Genomic DNA, 17,795 nt, shown 5'->3' on the forward strand with positions numbered 1-17,795 from the left:
TTTGGTATATTTACAATCTCTAACCTTTGTTTGTTCATTGTGTTGTAGTTGCCAAACGTCCATCCTTGAGCAAATTTCACCGTGACCGTGTCCACAGGGCTCGTCTTCATACAGACAGGAGCTTTCGTTCTCTTGTCACGCTTAGACGTCTAGCCAAGTGGGGTTTAGGTCCTGAGCCTTCAGACGAAGCTATCGCCCACGAAGTTACTGTGCGAAAAAGTAAGTTTTTAGCTAAACCTCCTTTTCTTTTTCTTTTTTATGTATACATTCCTGATTTGTTCATCTCGTCTTAGGAATGTCAACAATGAAAGAGAACAAAGGGAAGGAAATTGCATGAGAGGGGAAACGTCCTGAGGGTCAGGCCCAGGATCGTCTTGAGGGTCAGACACGTCCAACGGCTGGGGACAAAAGGAAGTTCTTGCCAAAGAACATTGACTTAGAAGGGCTCCCCAGTCGTAGAGACAAAAGGGTTAAGCAAGGCTCGTCCAAGGTGGTCAAGTCCAAACCTCCTTAGTCTCAGCCTGCCGTCTAGATAGTCGATGTGGACTCGTCCACTCCAGTTGAGTCCACTCCGTCCAAGACTCCGCCCAGAACTCCTTTGGCTAAGTCTACTACTACGCCTGGCTCATCCCAGCCTTCTACGAACGTTGTTGAGAACGAAAACCTGGCTTGGGAACGTTTCCAGATAGGCGTCTAGGACGAGGATATAAACATGTGCTATAACATGGGCTTAAAGGAATTTGAGCATTCAGGCGTCCATGACCTCTTCAAGGTATGTCAGTATCTCTCGTCCTTGTTCGGTTAGCAACTTTTCCTCATTTAATCATTCTATGTTGCTTTGTCTATTCATAGGCCATGTCAAAGTTTATAGCAGTGTCTAGACAGGCAACAGAGCTGGACAAGACAAGAGTCTTGTTGGAGACGAGGATTCAGCAGGTGAATGCTGACTGTAAAAAATGGGCTGGGGCTGCTGAAAAAGCTAAGGACGAGGTCAAAGAACGTAACAAGCTGATTGAGGAGCTAAGGACTGATGCATTGGAGAAGGATACGCGCATTGATCACTTGCAGAAGATGAACGACGAATTGAATGCTCGTCTCTCCAAGGCAAAAGAGGACGTTGTGGCTGAGTTCAAGTCGTCCAAAGTGTATACAGACACTTTGGATCGCAATTATGCAGCTGGTTTTGAAGATTTCAGAATGGACGCTATTGAGAACTTCCCTGAAGTTGACTTTAGCGCAATCAAGCTTAACCTTGCTGCTGCCACAAGCTCTCTTCTCCAGACCGGCTCTGATGACGTCAACGTGGAAGACGATGCTAGTACTCAGCCTCCTCAGGACGAGCCTGCTGTGAATGCTCCCCCTTCTTAGGACGAGACTTTTAAGCTTAGTGGCCTTTGTTTTCTTTTTTGCTTGGTTTTTTATATTTGGTCCTTTGTTTTTGGACCTTCTTTATGTAACAAGAATACATTATACTCGTCCATGGTTTTAGGACGGGTATTTTAAGTAAACCATTTCAACTTTTCAAACTAATCAAGGGTTTTTGGACGTAGGATGTCCACCCTTTGAATGAAGTTTTATTTTCTTTGCATGGACAAGTGATTTCATTTCCTTTGCATGGACAAATGCTGCTAAACTATTTTAACTCCAGCTTTAGCTCGTCCATATCGTGAATACATATTTTTCATGTAGTCTAACTCGTCTTAGCAGGTAGTATTTTTAATTAGCTTGATTCGTCTTAAGACTTACAAACTAATTTTACATACCATCTTATTTTGCCCAACTTTTTCTCTCGTCCAGAGTTTGGATTGTTTCAGTTGGCTCCGCCTCGTCCATGATTTGGACGAGTGTGGATGTGGTTTTTTCCTTACTTTATTCAAGAAAATTTAGACGTTACATCTCTGCGTCCAGAGATTTTGTTCGTCTTGGATCTTTCAACCCTCTTGAGGATTGACTTGGACGACAATATCATGGAGAATTCACACAACATTTTGTACATAACATAAATATTGTTTACAGATAAGGCACATGCACACTGATGCCTTTTTATTTAATAAATACATACTTCATGACTTCGTCCATAACCATAACACAACCATAATAAGTAATAAGATCGTAGTTTCAAACTTCACACACAAGCAACACCAAACATAGTAGTATCAAACACAAACAGCATCATACGTAGTAATACGTTAGTAGACAGATAAGACCCAGTCTCGTCCATAGGTTCGCTCTTACTGGTATTACCTCCTCAGGTGCTCCACATTTCAAGGATGTTCCAACTTTCTCCCGTCCAGGGCCTCCAGGTAGTAGGATCCTTGCCTTTTACAGTTGATAACTCTATAGGGTCCTTCCCAGTTTGGGCCCAACTTCCCATGTGCTGGGTTTTTGGTTAACAAAGAGACCTTTCTCAGGACGAGATCTCCTATGTTGAAACGCCTAGGCTTCACCATCGCATCATACTGCCTAGCCATGAGGTTCTTATACTTTGCTGCCCTGTGTTCTGCGTTTGCCCTTACCTTGTCTATTAGATCGAGGTTCAGACGAAGCTGGTCCTCATTATCCTTGTCTTGATACATCATTACCCTATGATTAGCCATATGTACTTCTGCAGGTATGACTGCATCGCTTCCATAGGCTAGCTTGAAAGGAGTCTCCCCTGTAGGGGTCCTTACTGTGGTCCTGTATGCCCATAAAACTCCTGGTAATTCATCTGGCCATACTCCTTTTGCCCCCTCAAGCCGAGTCCTGATGATTTTCAACAGAGATCGGTTTGCAACTTCAGCTTGGCCGTTGGCTTGGGGGTGTGCAGGCGAGGAGTAATGGTTCTGAATTCCAAAGTGTAAGCAAAAGTCCTTGAGGAGTGCATTGTCAAATTGTCGTCCGTTGTCAGACACCAATACCTTCGGCACTCCAAATCTGCATACAATGTTCTTCCACACAAAGTTTTTCACATTCTGTTATGTGATATTTTCCAACGGTTCTGCCTCCACCCATTTGGTGAAGTAATCGATGTCCACCACTAAAAACTTCATCTACCTTATTCCCAAAGGGAAGGGACCCAAAATGTCCAGTCCCCATTGTGCGAAGGGCCACGGTGCCACCATTGGGGTGAGGTATTCCGATGGTTGCCTGGGGACGTTGCTAAATCGCTGGTATTGGTCGTAGACCTTAACGTATACTTTAGCATCAGCTTGCATGTTCGGCCAGTAATACCCTGCACGGACAACCTTGTGGACAAGTGATCTGGCTCCTGAGTGATTGCCACATGCCCCTTCATGAACTTCTCTCAATACGTAGTTTGCTTCGTCCAGAGCTAAGCATCTAAGGTAAGGTTGAGAGAAACCTCTCTTGTATAGCACTTCATTCATAAGGACGTATCTAGCTGATCTCACCCTCACCTTTCTGGCCTCGTCCTTCTCTTCTGGTAGTCGTCCGTCTTTCAAGTATGATATAATGGGAGTCATCCAATTTTCTCTGTTATCCACCTGTTGTACTTCCTGGACATCTATACTTGGCATATATTGAACTTCATCTGACTTCTCTAATGATTCATCTGCTGAGGCTTCTTTTGCTATAGTATCAGCTTTCATGTTCTCCTCCCTTGGGATTTGAATGAAGTCAGCTTTTTCAAATCTTTTTACAAGGCGCATCACCCTACCAAGGTATTTCTTCATTCGTTCTTCCTTCGCTTCATACATCCCATTCACTTGCCCCATGATCAGTTGGGAATCCCCCATGATACATATGGACTTGGCTTCTACAAACTTTACCAATTCTAGCCCTTTGAGGAGGGCTTCATATTCGACTTCATTGTTAGTCGCTTGGTACTGTAGACGGACTTTATGCTTCAGTTTATCTCCCTCTGGGGATTGCAGGACCACACCAATTCCTCCTGCATGCCGTGTAGACGAACCATCCACGTGGACGATCCATCTCTTATTGTTTTCTGTCTCATTATGACTTGGGGTAAACTCCGCAATAAAATCGGCTAGGGCTTGAGCTTTTATGGCATGCCTTGGTTGATACCTGATATCGAACTTACTTAGCTCCACAGCCCACTGGATTAATCGTCCTGCAGCTTCCAGTCTATTCATTGCCTTCTTGAGCGGATGATCTGTCATGACATTAATGACATGTGCTTGGAAATAATGCCTCAGCTTCCTTGAAGCGGTGATCAATGCGAAGGCTAATTTCTCCATTTGTGGATACCTTCCTTCCGCTCCTTTCAATGCCTTGCTTGTATAGTACACAGGTCTTTACACTTTATCTTCCTCTCTTATCAATGCTGAGCTCACGGCATGCAGGGTTACCGCTAAGTATAAATATAATTCTTCTCCCTCCACTGATGGACTCAGCAGCGGTGCCATGGTAAGGTATGCCTTCAAATCTTCGAAGAACCTTAAAAAATGGCAAACATTTATCAGTAGCTTTAGAGACAAACCTGTTAAGCGCAGCAACTCGTCCAGTGAGGGATTGGATTTCCTTGGTATTTTGCGGTGGCTTCATGTCCAATATTGCTTGAATTTTATTTGGATTTGCTTCAATTCCCCTGTAGGAGACCATAAAGCCAAGGAATTTTCTTGATGATACTCCAAAGGCACATTTGCTAGGATTCAGCTTCATGTGATACTGCCTCAATGTGTCAAATGTCTCCTGCAGGTCGTCTAGATGCCTTCCTTCGTTCTGACTTTTCACTAGCATGTCATCTACATAGACTTCCACATTCCGCCCAATTTGCGGACGAAACATGTGGTTGACCAACCTCTGATATGTCGCCCCTGTGTTCTTTAAACCAAATGGCATCACCTTATAGCAGAATAAGCCTTGACTGGTGACAAAAGATGTATTCTCTTGGTCAGCCTCGTCCATTCTTATCTGATTGTATCCTGAAAAGGCATCCATGAAGCTAAGCAATTTGTGGCCTGCAGTTGAGTCTACTAACTGGTCAATGTGCGGTAGCGGATAACTATCTTTGGGGCAAGCCTTGTTCAGATCAGTGAAGTCCACGCACATTCTCCACTTGCCATTTGCTTTTTTGACCATTACTACATTGGCCAACCAATCCGGGTAGTACACTTCCCGAATGAACTTCGCTACCATCAGCTTTTGCACCTCGTCCTTGATTGCACCATCTCTCTAAGGGGCAAACACCCTCTTCTTTTGCCGTACAGGCTTGGAGGAAGGACATACATTCAAACGGTGGGTAATGACACTAGGGTCTATACCCAGCATATCCTCGTGACTCCACGCAAACACATCGATGTTTTTCTTCAAAAATTGGACGAGGTCCTTTTTAATCTTCTCTTCTAAATCTGCTCCAACCCTGGTACACCTCTCAGGTTTATCCTCATCCAAGGAAATATCTTCCAATGCTTCAGTAGGCTCTGCTACAACCTTCTTTTCTTCAATATTCATTGCTTGAACTTTTTCATCCATGGCCAACATGGCCAAGTAACATTCTCTTACTGCCAGTTGGTCACCTTGTACCTATCCTACCCCGTGTTCTGTTAGAAACTTGACTGATAAGTGGTAAGTAGAAGTAACGGCTTTCCAACTATTCAAAGTTGGTCTCCCAATTATGGCATTGTAGAAGGATGGACAATCTACCACAAGGAAGTTCACATCCTTGGTGATTTGTCGTGGATATGCCCCCACTACCACGGATAAGGAAATAGTACCCACTGGTTGCACCTTCATCCCACCAAAACCTACTAGAGGGAGTTCACTGGACGGAGCTGGTCTCGTCCTAATCTCATCTGCTGAAAAGCTGGATAATATAAAATGTCTGCTGAGCTTCCATTGTCCACAAGCACTCTTCTGGTTGTGTAGTTTGTAATTAGTAAGGAGATGACAAGAGCATCATCATGGGGGTGATGAATTCGGTCAGCATCCTCGTCCGTGAAAGTGATTGCCCGCTCGTCCGTGGACCTTGCTCTCGAAGATTGTCCAGAAAGTTGGACGCTCTGTACTACCTTCAAATATGCTTTCTTGGACTTGGACGACTGGCCAGTTGAACTTCCCCCAATAATGACTCTTATCTCCCCGAGTGGTGGTCGTGATGATTCTTCCATCTTTCCCTTCTGTTTCTCGTCCCTCTGGTCTCGTCCAAGGAAACCCCTCAACTTCCCTTGCCTTATGAGATTTTCAATTTGTTCCTTTAAGTCAAAACACTCGTCTGTGTCATGACCATGATCCCTATGGAAGCGACAATACTTGTTCCTGTTGCGCTTGTTGGGATCGCCCTTCATTTTCTTCGGCCATTTCAGGGAAGGATCATCCTTGATTTGTATAAGGGCTTACTCAAGTGGGGCGTTTAAAGGGGTATATTGCTGGTTCCGTACTGAAGGGCCTGGCTTCTTACTTTCTCGGTCTCTCCTTTCCTCCGTCCGTCCCTTCTTTGGACGAGTACCTTGCTCGTGATGGCGATTGGGATTTGCATCCATTCTCTCAGACCTCTTCCTCTTCTTAGCAATGATCGCATCTTCTGCATTCATAAAATTCTGAGCCGAATGGACGAGTTCGGCCATGGACTGGGGCTCTTTTTCATAGAGCTTGTGTATAAACAGATCCGAATTCACCCCGTTATGGAAGGCTGCCAGAAGAAGCTTATCATCTGCTTCATCCACACTGAGAGCTTCTCTGTTGAAACGGGTGATAAATGACCGAAGGCTCTCGTTCTCTCCCTGTTTTATTGTCAACAAACTGGACGAGGAACGCTTGTGCCTTTGTCCCCCAATGAAATTGTTAACAAACAATTTACTCAACTCTTCAAAAGAACTCACCGAATTTGGGGGTATTTTGCTAAACCAAACTCGCGCTGAACCCTTAAGGGTGGTAGGGAAGGCTCTACACATTATCTCATCAGGTACCCCTTGAAGATGCATGGTGGTCTTGAAAGTGGCTATGTGATCAAACGGGTCATATGTTCCATCATATGAATCCAGAGAAGGCAACTTGAACTTTGATGGTAGGGGGTGACCGTTGATGGAAGCCGTAAAGGGAGAATCAGTCCTGTGAACCAAATCTTCTATCGAATTCTCCCTTCTCATATTCTCCTTCATTTCCTCCATAACTCTCTTCATTTGGTCCATTTCTTCCTTCAGGTGAGGTACCGTTCGTGAAGTGGTGCCTCTAAACTGACTTCCAATTTCAGTATTCTCTCTACCGCCATGACTCTGTGTTTGTCCTCCTTCACGTTCTTCATGTGTTTGCCTCCTTCTATTAATCTCCATTCGTAATTCTTGGTTTTGGCGAGTCAATTCCGCCATAGCGTCTGCCATAGATTGCGCATGTTGGACAAATGACTCCTGCATGACCGGTGCAGACTGGCGATCGCGATGTGGGTTGCTGCTCCCTTGACGGCCTGGGCTATTAGCCCTTGATCTAGTTCGAACCATCAACCCTTTGTCACGGAGAAGTAAACTGTGAAACAATCTCTCCCCACAGATGGCGCCAACTGATAATTCCTTGGATATCAGTGGGTTGACAAGACTCGAGCGATGATCTTTGGGCTATCTCCTGTAATACAAAGAACACAGAATCAGAGGGGACCGGTGGCGACCGGCCAAAAATCCTCCGATGTTCAAGTTAGTTACTTTTTAACTCTCTGTAAGGAAGAAGTATTCTCTCAAAATGAAATTGTCTGAATCCCCTTACCCTTCATCGAAGAAGCCTTATATAGTATGTGTGGAACGGTTATCTGTTTAGTAACCGTTCCCAATGTCGAGGAGTCCAGAGAATTGGGGTAACTTCCATAACCGCTGTGGAAGTTACCTGGGTTGGACGGGCCGGTGAACTCGTCCATCCTTAGTAAAGATGGACGAGACTTCCACGATGAGCTCGTCCATCTTTAGTGAAAGATGGACGAGACCATCTTGGAAGGCTTGCCCTGCGTAAATGATGAGTAGATTCCATGAGGTATTGCTCGTCCATATATGGACGAGGTTCGCCAGAACGCTTGCAATTTTCTCTTCGCCTATTGTAGCTTCTTTAGTTAGACGAGACATATGGACGAGTTATGGATTTGGATGATTTGTGACACCATCAGTTATCATGAGCTTTGAAGATAAATATTATGGGTATTGTGATGTAAAATATGTTATGAGATAAATATCATAATCTTCAAGATAACTTTCCATGAGCTTTTATAAAATGATTGCCCTGGTTTTTTGAGATGAATGCCATAGTAAAGTTTAAGAAAAATTGTTCATCTTTTAAATGAAATAATTATAACATAATATTTTTGCCAAGCGTTAATAATCTTGGGCTTTTGATAAAATAGTGCCAATGCAAATTGGACTTTTGATATTACCAGTAAGAACTGGACTTTTGATGTTGCCAATGAAAATTGAGTTTTGATATTGCTAGTGAGAACTGAGCTTTTTGATATTGCCAATGAGAACTGGGTTTTTTTGATGTTGCCAATGAGAACTGGGCTTTTTGATGTTACCAGCAAGAACTGGGCTTTTGATGTTGCCAATGAAAATTGGGCTTCTGATGAATAATTTGCCATGGGTTTAAATCATGGGCTTTGATCATGGGGTTGAATCCAATTGATAAAATGGTATTGCCATGAATTTGAATCATGACTTGAGTTCCATTGATAAAATTGTTAGGTTCTAAGACTTTAGGAGATAAATATATTAGAACTTCATTATGTATTATGTTGGCAAACTATGATCAAAACATAGAGTCTAGGTTTAGGCTTGCTCAAAGTGTGTTTATTTGTAAAGTTGGAATTGAGTAATTACAAGATTTATTGGTCTAAATTTGCAAGGCTCGATCGATCAAAATTAGACTCGATCGATCGAACCTCGTGTAATTTAATTTTTCTATAGAATTTTCCAATTTAGCCCAAGTCTGATTTGACGTGTAGGGTTTTATGTTTTACTCCAAGTATAAAAAGAAAAACCCTAGCTATGTTTTAGAAGTCTTTGATGTGCTGTGTGTTGAGTCTCTTGTAAGATCTAGAGGTGTTTGCCTTCATACACACTTAGGGTTATCAAGATCAAGATTCATGTCAAGAACTTGGTGCTTCAGTTACTGCATAAAGAACTTAAAGAAGATCTAAAACCTTTGAGTGGAGTCTCAAAGTCACAAGTGGGAGTACTTATGGTTGTAATGGATCAAAGAAAGAAGTAGCCCGTGGACTCGGAGCTATCACGTGGTTGTGGTAGTAAGTTTTCTACTCGAGGTAACAATAGGATGTTAGTGGTCTAAGTCTTATTGTACAAACTTCAATTCTTTCATAGTGGATCTGTTTTTACCTTGAGGATAGATAGGTTAAATCCTTTCCAGGTTTTTTATTGGTTTGGTTTTCCTAGATTATCATATCGTGTGTGTAAACACAAATTTTTCTCAATTGTAGAAAATCAAACAATTGAAAAGAAATAGGTTTGCAAATATAAATTTGTATTGATGTATAATGAGTACAATCTCTATTTTGATTCTTTTACAAAAGAATACCCTCTGATTTTATCTTCATTGAATTTGACTCGAACAAGAATCTTCTTGATTTTGATTGGAAGATGGATTGATCGGTCTTCACAATAAATCTCTAACTTCGAGCTTATTAGATATTTATTGTCCTTCAAGTTCTTCAAGCTCTTCGAATGTTCTTCAAGTTCTTCGAATGTTCTTCAAGTTCTTCAAAGATTCTTCAAAATTTCTTGAGACAGAATTTCTCCAGAGCTTAGGCCTCTTGAAAACTTGGTGTTGAAAATGAGAGAGGATGTCATTTATTTATAGTGATTTCAGAGGATAAACTCCACTATGAATTGATATGCTTGAAAGTATGTAGCAGACTTTTGATTGGCCCAAATTCTTCTTAGAGATAATTATCTTTATTTATCTATTTTGATAAAAATCATATTTTGATAAAGATAATAATCAACAAAGATAAATAATTATCTCTATTTAATTTATTTAATAAAGATAATTATCTACCAATTTTGAATATAAAATTTATCTTTATTTTATTTATTTATTATTTTAATAAAGATAATTACCCATAAATTTTGAATATGAAATTTATCTTTATCTTGTGGGCAAAAGGACACGTGGCAAATTTTGATATGCAAATGTGATGCCAATTTGGATGACAAATGTCATCTTCTAATTTAATGACATTAATTTAGAATTTGCCACTAAACTTTGATGTGGCATTTTATAATTGGCTTAAAAATTTTGCCTCTTACAGTGTGTTCTTTATATTTCCGCATTATTTACATGATATGATTTGAGTGTGTTAACTTAGATATGAATAATTTATCTAAGTAATCACTAGGCTAAATAACTAGGTTAAACAACTTGTGTTTTAAGGGGTCTAAAAACTTACAAAAATTGTTTTGCCATGTATTTGAATTATTGGCTTTTTTCAAATATTTGCTAAGCATGAAAATTCTTGGGCTTTAGAAGGAATGAGATTTTAGCTTTCTCAATAAATAATTTAGGGTTTACAAAAATATTGGGTCTTATAGTGTTTTACATTTGTAGCCCAATTTTGTGATGGAAAGAAGAATAGTCGTGGGCTAGCATAGTAATAGTAAAATATATATAGGTATGCCCAATAATTTGTTTGTGATGTTTGAAAAATAAATAGATGTTATTTAAATAATATTAGACAAAAAAAAAAAAATGTACCCTAAGAATGACGTTATTGTTTTAACCTAGATCTGAATAATAAACCTAAGTATTCACTTGGTTAATTAATTAGGTTAAAAAATCTAGTTTACAGGGATCTAAAACCTAACAAATGGCAATAAGGAGTGTTTGGGAAATCACCTCTCAACGTATGAACATGGTGAGAGGGAAAGAGAAAGAAAAACTAAGGATTCTCTCAAGGAATGAATGAGTTTTCTCCCTCAAAGGCATGAGCACAGTAACAAATTGGAATATGTTAGGGTTGGTACAAAATGAGGTGGGTTAGGATAAGTCTAAGGAGCTAAAATTCTGTCCTCTAGCAAGTCGCGAATGCGACTAGGTCACAAGTAGGTCACGACAAGATAATAATAAAAACTCTCCCTTTTGCAATGTGTGCAATTCATGAACAGCTCTCATAAACACTTATATTTGTAAAGTGATCATCATGCCAAGGTGCGTGTTGGTTACTTTATAACTTGAATACCTTTAAATTTCATCATATAATAATAGCTTTTTCAAAACTTATCTAGCTGATATTTGTATCTTTTTTTTATTCTATTCTACATATTTTAGAAGGTTTAGTTTCATCCCTCCGTATCTTTATCAACTACTATTCTACAAGGCAAGCCTACAAGTTAACATGCCACAATTAAACTTGTGAAGTGACTATTATGTCATAGTGCGCATTGGTTATTTTACAGCTTGAATACCATTAAGTTTGATCATATAATAATAGTTTTCTTCAAAGCTTATCCAGCTGATATTTGTATCCTTTTTTATTCTACTCTACATATTTTAGAAGGTTTGGTTTCATCGCTCCACCTCATTATCAACTACAATTCTACAAGGCAAGCCTACAAGTCGACAAGCCCAGACATCTTCTGGATTATCTCCCTTCTTTTGTACTTTTAGACACGTATACTTTAGACTCTATCATATCTTTTACTTCCTCTAGGCAATTTACTAGATTTCTTTCATTCTCTCAACCCTTATTCTTTTCCATTCAAACTCTCTTCCTCGCTCTTAATAGAAACCATGGACCAAGGCCAAAAACAAGCTAAAATCACCGCTTTTGAATCTGAAGGCCAGTGTCCCAATCCCCCTCTTCCTTTTTCCAATTCTTATGCATTTTATATACGTTTTCTGTAATGGGACTCTTTTTTTTTTTTTTTTTTTTTTTTTTTGATCTTTTCGATTAAACCTTTTAAACCTTAATTGTTTTGTTTATCTGTGGCAGAGGTTAGTAGTACTAAATGGGAGGTTATATGCATGACTGAACAAGAAGAAGATCTCGTCTATAGAATGTATAGACTTGTTGGACAGAGGTAAGTTCACCACAAAACTATCATTAGAGCCATTTCAAAGTTCTTGTTATTGTTCATATAAAATCCTAGTGGTTAAAGCAATAAGTTTTATATCCTTAACAATTGCTAAGCTAGTATATAGCTATTTTACGATGTTTTTACTTCTAGTTTTTTTTAACTTATTAATTTGTTCATATATAGTTTTGAAAATATTGCTTTTTTCTAAGTACAAATTGTACTTTTATCTTTCTCAAAAATAATTTCAAAGTTCTTTTTATTGTTCATATCAAAATATTACTTTTAACTTTCTCAAAAAAAAAAAAATTGTACTTTTATCAATTTTCCTGTGTCTCAAAAATAATTTCAAAGTTCTTTTTATTGTTCATATCAAAATATTACTTTTAACTTTCTCAAAAAAAAAAAAAATTGTACTTTTATCAATTTTCCTGTGTGTGTGTGTGTGTGTGTGTGAATTAACATCATTAGTAATATTGAAGTACAGAAGTACAAGGATAATGCCCAGGTTCAAACAACAATTTTCAGTTTTTAAACAATATTTTTGATTTGTGTTTCAAACAACAATTTTCAGTTTTTAAACAACATTACATATATTTTGACACACTTTTTCACTTACACTTATTTTCACAAATGTTTTTAAACAATAATTTTCAGTTTTTAAACACATTTACCAAACGGGCCTAAAAACTTTCTATTTTGGGCCTAACTGGATTAGTGATAATAAGCACCATGTCTGTCATATCTCTTTCACACTGTATGGCATTTAAATTGAGGAGATATGGTTCGCCGTTAACCATCGAATTGGGTCCCATAAAATACAAACTTTTCATTTTTGGGCTAAAACCAATAACCATAATAGACAACTTGCAGACAGAAAATTGAGTGGCTAGTAAATTTTGACATATTAGTAAAAACATCTTCTTCTTCTTCTTTTTTTATTGTCTTCTTTCTAAAAATCTTCGTTGAACAAAAACTCTAGTGTCTTTAACCATAGACCAAGAGGCAAGATCCATTCCATGCATGGCCAATAATTTTTTCTTGTACAATTTAATACTGTATTACATGGGCATGAGTCAGTCTATATATAAAAGAAGTGTTTTGTACTGAGTAGAAGTAACATGCTAACATGTGACTTTTGACTACTAAATGTGGAACCCCAAGAAGGCTTAGTAGTTGCTTCTGCAGCACAGAATTTTCCAATGACATATAAATCCAATGCCTCAAATTTATTGTTATTGCTATTTCTGTGTGTCTTTTGGTGCAAAAATAAGAATTAATTATAGGTTGTTCTCTAAATGTATATAGTTACTTTGTCCTTCTTCTTTGTATTGTTTGATTTACAAATCTCTTATTGTGGTTGGTATTCTTAGCATATTGATTTTGTTTTAGTCAACTCTAACGAGAAAATAAGAAACCAAAGATCCAAAACTACTTGTTTTAAGGGAATTATTATTATTTTCACACTAAAATTGTCCATTTTCGCAATATATATATTAATTCTATCACGTGGGAATGAGAGAGGGCACACCCTTTTGTTTAATCATCTCAATTTTGATCATTGTCAGTCGTATATAAGACATGAATGCTCAAAATCTAGGACATGTTCCTGCAATAAAAAAGGGGAATACCAAGAGAATCAAATAACACACCGTGTATATGTTTCAGATATCATTCGCACACCAAGGAGACTATACTGTATACATAGTTCAACCTACATTATTAGTTCCCATCTTCAATTCAACCTAGCCTAGACTAAGAAAACTTCTTATAGACATGATGGAGGAGATGCCTAAGTGGTGGCTTTACCTGCTCTTATAATATGTACCTAACTAGTGTATATATATACTGGTTTTTTTTTTTTTTTTTTTTTTTTTTTTTTTTTTCTTATGTACAATGTTCATATTCTTACCTTTGAGTACAATGTTCATATTCTGACAAAAATTGATGAGGAGAATCGGAACCCAAAATAGAAAGAACCAAATAATACACAATCACAAAGATCTTGATATTTCACATACTTGTCAATGCTTACTAGTAATGTTAAATATTAACACATAAAGATTCCTTTCAGGTGGGATTTAATAGCTGGCCGGATTCCGGGCCGAAATGCTGTAGAAGTAGAGAGATTTTGGATAATGAGAGGTAGTTATGAACGTGAAGGGGTCGCTGGTAAAAGAAAAGTGCATAAGAAAGAGAATTATAAAGTCTTTGGTCATTGACTTTAAATTGCTACAGAAATTAAAGTTCTTTCTTTCTTTCATTGTTTTTGTCTTTTAATTTTGATTAGAATTCTAAATTTTTGCAAACCTCATAGTAATGAATAAATAAGCAATCTCTAGCTCCACCCTCCCACATTTCATTGACCAATGTTACAGGTGAGACAAATATAGGAAAGCTATGTATAAGGGTAAGTTTAAAAAATTTGTCATATTCAAGGTTTTGCAGTGAAGTAGATCGGGCACCAATTTCAAAAAGCATATAGCAGCGTATTTTGTTGTCATTGCTGCCACCGTTCTAGGTCAAATCTTATCTCGATTTGAGCTCCAAATGTTGTTTCATTCATCTGATTTTTACAATTTTCATGACTATAATCTGATGGGGTTGAACACAATATATTTTGAATTTTTCAACATTTTCAAATCTCGCTACTTTGTGTCATTCTTACCCGAGATGTTAAAAATTAAAAATATTTAGAACTTTTTCTGAAATTTTTATTGTGACTTGATTATCTATTTGCATCTCAATAATTCTATTCACATAATTTGTTTTATAACATGTTGATCACCTCATCATATTGTAATTAGAAAACAATAACAATGATATAAAAATTGGAATCATATAAAAATGATATTGCACCAATACCAACTTGCCACTTTTCTCTCTATTTTGAAAAAAAAAAAAAAAAAAAAAAAAAAAAAAAAAAAAAAAAAAAAACCCTAACTTGTCACCACAACAAATGATAAATTTTGAAAAATTTTATGATTGCCTTTTTAATTTTCTTGTCATTAAAGTAATGTTATATTTCATGTCCATAAAAAAATAAAAAAATGGAGCCTTATATACTGATAATACTAGAAAGGGCCGGTAACTATAATGGAATAGTTTGTTTTGTTGTTATATTTTTAACAACGTCAAAACCGCATCAAAAGATAAAAATTTTCAATTTCTAAAACTAGTACAGATTAGAACTAGCAAAAAACTGACCAAAACTAATTAGAATGGTCTATTTGATCAGTTAGTTTGGTCCACCAGCATTTTTAAATAGCCCTATCTTTTAACCCTTAATCTTGAGTAAGAGGAGGACTCAAACATGAAGTGTATGTTGCTTTGATGTATATAGGAATGAGACCTTGTATGGTCAATATCACATGTAGCATTGCGGAGATAGTATTATACGAAATGTAACCATAATCTCAATAAGAGACAAAGAATATCCTTTGGAGATAAATTAGATGAGGATTAATTATTTAGAGTCTGAGGCACAATCATCTTAGAAAGGAGTTCCTAAAAATTTATATTCTATAAAATTAGATTCCAAGAATATAAGAACAATCAAAAGATTAAATTGGGAACACAAGAACTTAAGATATAGTATTAATGAAGTGATAATAACCATTTGAATTTATTTCACTATGAAGATTTCATGGAGGGGTTAAAGGAAACTTTTAAGCAGTCAAGGGATGTGTTGTTTAATTAAATAAATCTTAAAGTGTAATTATATTTTTAAAGCAAAATAAAATATAATTACTGCTTATTTTGGGATAGTTAAGAAATAACAACAGAGCCAAAATGCCTATTAGAGCAAAATTTTATTTTTCCCTATGGTTCCATCTCAAGCAATGCATATAAACCCTCGTTAGAGCGTTGGCCACACACACAATAGTGCAAAGTATTTTATGTAGAAAATTTTGTTTAGAGAAAAATTCTACCTGGGTGTCAACTACACAAAAGAAAAGAGAGAAAACCCATATTTTTGTCGTCCTCTCAAGCTTTCATGGGTTTTCTCAACAAAGGAATAGCCTACTTTCTTGACCATAAGCATAGTTGTTGAGGTGAAGATTAAGGTGGTACAATTCATAAAGCTTTCGCAAAATTCGTTCTTTGTTTTTTCAGGTTTGAAGTATCAAGGTACATGTTTTCTGGTTAACAAATTTCATATTCATCCATTCATGTCATATATACATAATTAAAAATAGATCCTAGTTTAATTCAGTTGTGCTTGATATGTATGAGATGCATATAGTTTTTCAACACTTGAAACAAAGAGGGAGGGGAAAAAGGATTTTGGTGGAACACAAAAATCAAGGAGAATTTTGGAACTTGAGTTAATTTGTGTTTATGAGGATTAATATATAAGGGAATGCGGAATGTTTGTTTATATGTATTTGGTAGAGAGTGTGGTGTGTGAATGAGAGCAAAAAAACTTTAGTTTTTATTTATTTATTTTGCCTCTTTTTAGCCAAGAATCACACACAAAAGCATGGCTGTGAGTGAGAGAGAAGTTAAGCCAGCTGAAAGAAAAAGAGATAATAATAGAAACCGCGGAGTTAAAAAAAAAATATATATATATATATATATATATATATAATTTCTGTTCTGTTCTATTCGTTCTAATTAATTGGTTCTGTTCAGTTGATCTTATTCGATCTTTTTTGGTCTTCTTCAGTCTTTTTTGTCTCTGTTTGGTGCATTCACTCATGTTCAGTCTTCTTCGCTCTTATTCGGTCCTGTTTGGTCCTATTCTGTCCTATTCTGTCTTATTCGGCCCTGTTCAGTCTATTCGTTCATGTTCGGTCCTATTCGGTCCACTGGTTCATGTTCGGTCCTATTCTGTCTTATTAGGTCTTAATCAGTTCTATTCGGTCTTTTTCGGTCCGTTCAGTCCACTTGGTTCATATTCAGTCCTTTTCGGTCCATTCGGTCTTATTTGGTCCTCTATGCTCTTATTAGGTCCTTTTCTGTCCATTCCGTCTTATTCAGTCCTTTTCAGTCTTTTTCGGTCCTGTTTGGTCTTGTTCAGTCTTATTCGATCCTCTTTGGTCTTAATCGGTTCTATTCCATCCATTCCGATCCATTTTGTCTTTTTAACAGCCCAACACAAAAGAAAGAAAATTTGGGGTTTCTCAAGGAGAAGTTTTTTGGGTGTTGTGACAATGGAGAATTGTAATATTCAAAATAAAGATATCGTTGCAATGCCGATTTTAGCAAGTCATGATTCTCATGAATATGATGATGAAATTGTATTTATTCCTAAAGGTGATATTCTTATATTTGTAGCGAGTCATCAGTCATGGATATTCTTGTATTTGTTGCAATGTTAGTTTTAAGAAAACACACTATAATTCATTTTATTATAATGGAATTGTTTAGAGTTAGTTACATTTGTGTCGTTAGATTAAATGATTTTTCAGGTAAATATATATATATGTATTTTTTTTTTTTTTTATGTGTGGTTTATTTTCTTTGTGTATTGTGTTTTTAGCTAACGAATTTGGGTTAGAATAGTTTTTAGGATTGATTAAATTTATTTATTGAATTTTCTTAATTCATATCAGACTAAATTGTAGCTACTGTTAATGGTTTTTCCTAGCTACTTGACATTCAGAACAATGTGAAAATTATGAATCCATTATTTCCTTAGCTTGGATTTGTAAATAAGTTTTTGAATTCATAATTGAAGGGCTATTATTGATTTATTTATTTATTTTATTGTGTTACTTCACGTTAATACTGTTGTGCCCAACAAATACTACCTTTTCAGGGCTGGTATTAAATTTTCCTAATTACATTGCTAGCCCAGCATGACGTTTACAAGATTATTAAAAATTGAGA

The 17,795-nt window shown here is 37.0% G+C and overlaps 2 protein-coding genes across 2 annotated transcripts; one reads left to right on the forward strand and one right to left on the reverse strand.

Moving 5' to 3' along the window:
• Positions 1 to 3,032: 3,032 nt before the first annotated feature.
• LOC115961212 lies at positions 3,033 to 4,199 on the reverse strand. The gene is made up of 2 exons (XM_031080229.1): positions 3,697 to 4,199; positions 3,033 to 3,600 (listed from the first exon to the last, which is right to left on the reverse strand). Exons 1-2 carry the CDS (start codon positions 4,197 to 4,199, stop codon positions 3,033 to 3,035), a joined length of 1,071 nt encoding a protein of 356 aa, XP_030936089.1.
• Positions 4,200 to 11,673: 7,474 nt separating this feature from the next.
• On the forward strand, positions 11,674 to 14,182 carry LOC115961213 (transcription factor TRY). Its single transcript, XM_031080230.1, has 3 exons — positions 11,674 to 11,725; positions 11,879 to 11,966; positions 14,035 to 14,182. The coding sequence occupies exons 1-3, from the start codon at positions 11,677 to 11,679 to the stop codon at positions 14,180 to 14,182; spliced, it is 285 nt and encodes a 94-aa protein (XP_030936090.1). The 5' UTR covers positions 11,674 to 11,676.
• Positions 14,183 to 17,795: the final 3,613 nt, after the last annotated feature.

The sequence above is a fragment of the Quercus lobata genome, chromosome 9 (genome assembly GCF_001633185.2).
Source record: "Quercus lobata isolate SW786 chromosome 9, ValleyOak3.0 Primary Assembly, whole genome shotgun sequence".
Classification (NCBI taxonomy): domain Eukaryota; kingdom Viridiplantae; phylum Streptophyta; class Magnoliopsida; order Fagales; family Fagaceae; genus Quercus; species Quercus lobata.

Bases quoted from the DNA above. Each gene is read 5' to 3' on its own strand.
- LOC115961212 (XM_031080229.1), bottom strand. From the start codon at position 4,199: ATGGAGAAATTAGCCTTCGCATTGATCACCGCTTCAAGGAAGCTGAGG. The intron at 3,601-3,696 runs GTATGAAGCGAA...TCAAATCCCAAG, and splicing joins ATGGGGCAAGTGAATGGGAT to GGAGGAGAACATGAAAGCTG.
- LOC115961213 (XM_031080230.1), top strand. From the start codon at position 11,677: ATGGACCAAGGCCAAAAACAAGCTAAAATCACCGCTTTTGAATCTGAA. The intron at 11,726-11,878 runs GCCAGTGTCCCA...TATCTGTGGCAG, and splicing joins CACCGCTTTTGAATCTGAAG to AGGTTAGTAGTACTAAATGG. The intron at 11,967-14,034 runs GTAAGTTCACCA...GATTCCTTTCAG, and splicing joins TATAGACTTGTTGGACAGAG to GTGGGATTTAATAGCTGGCC.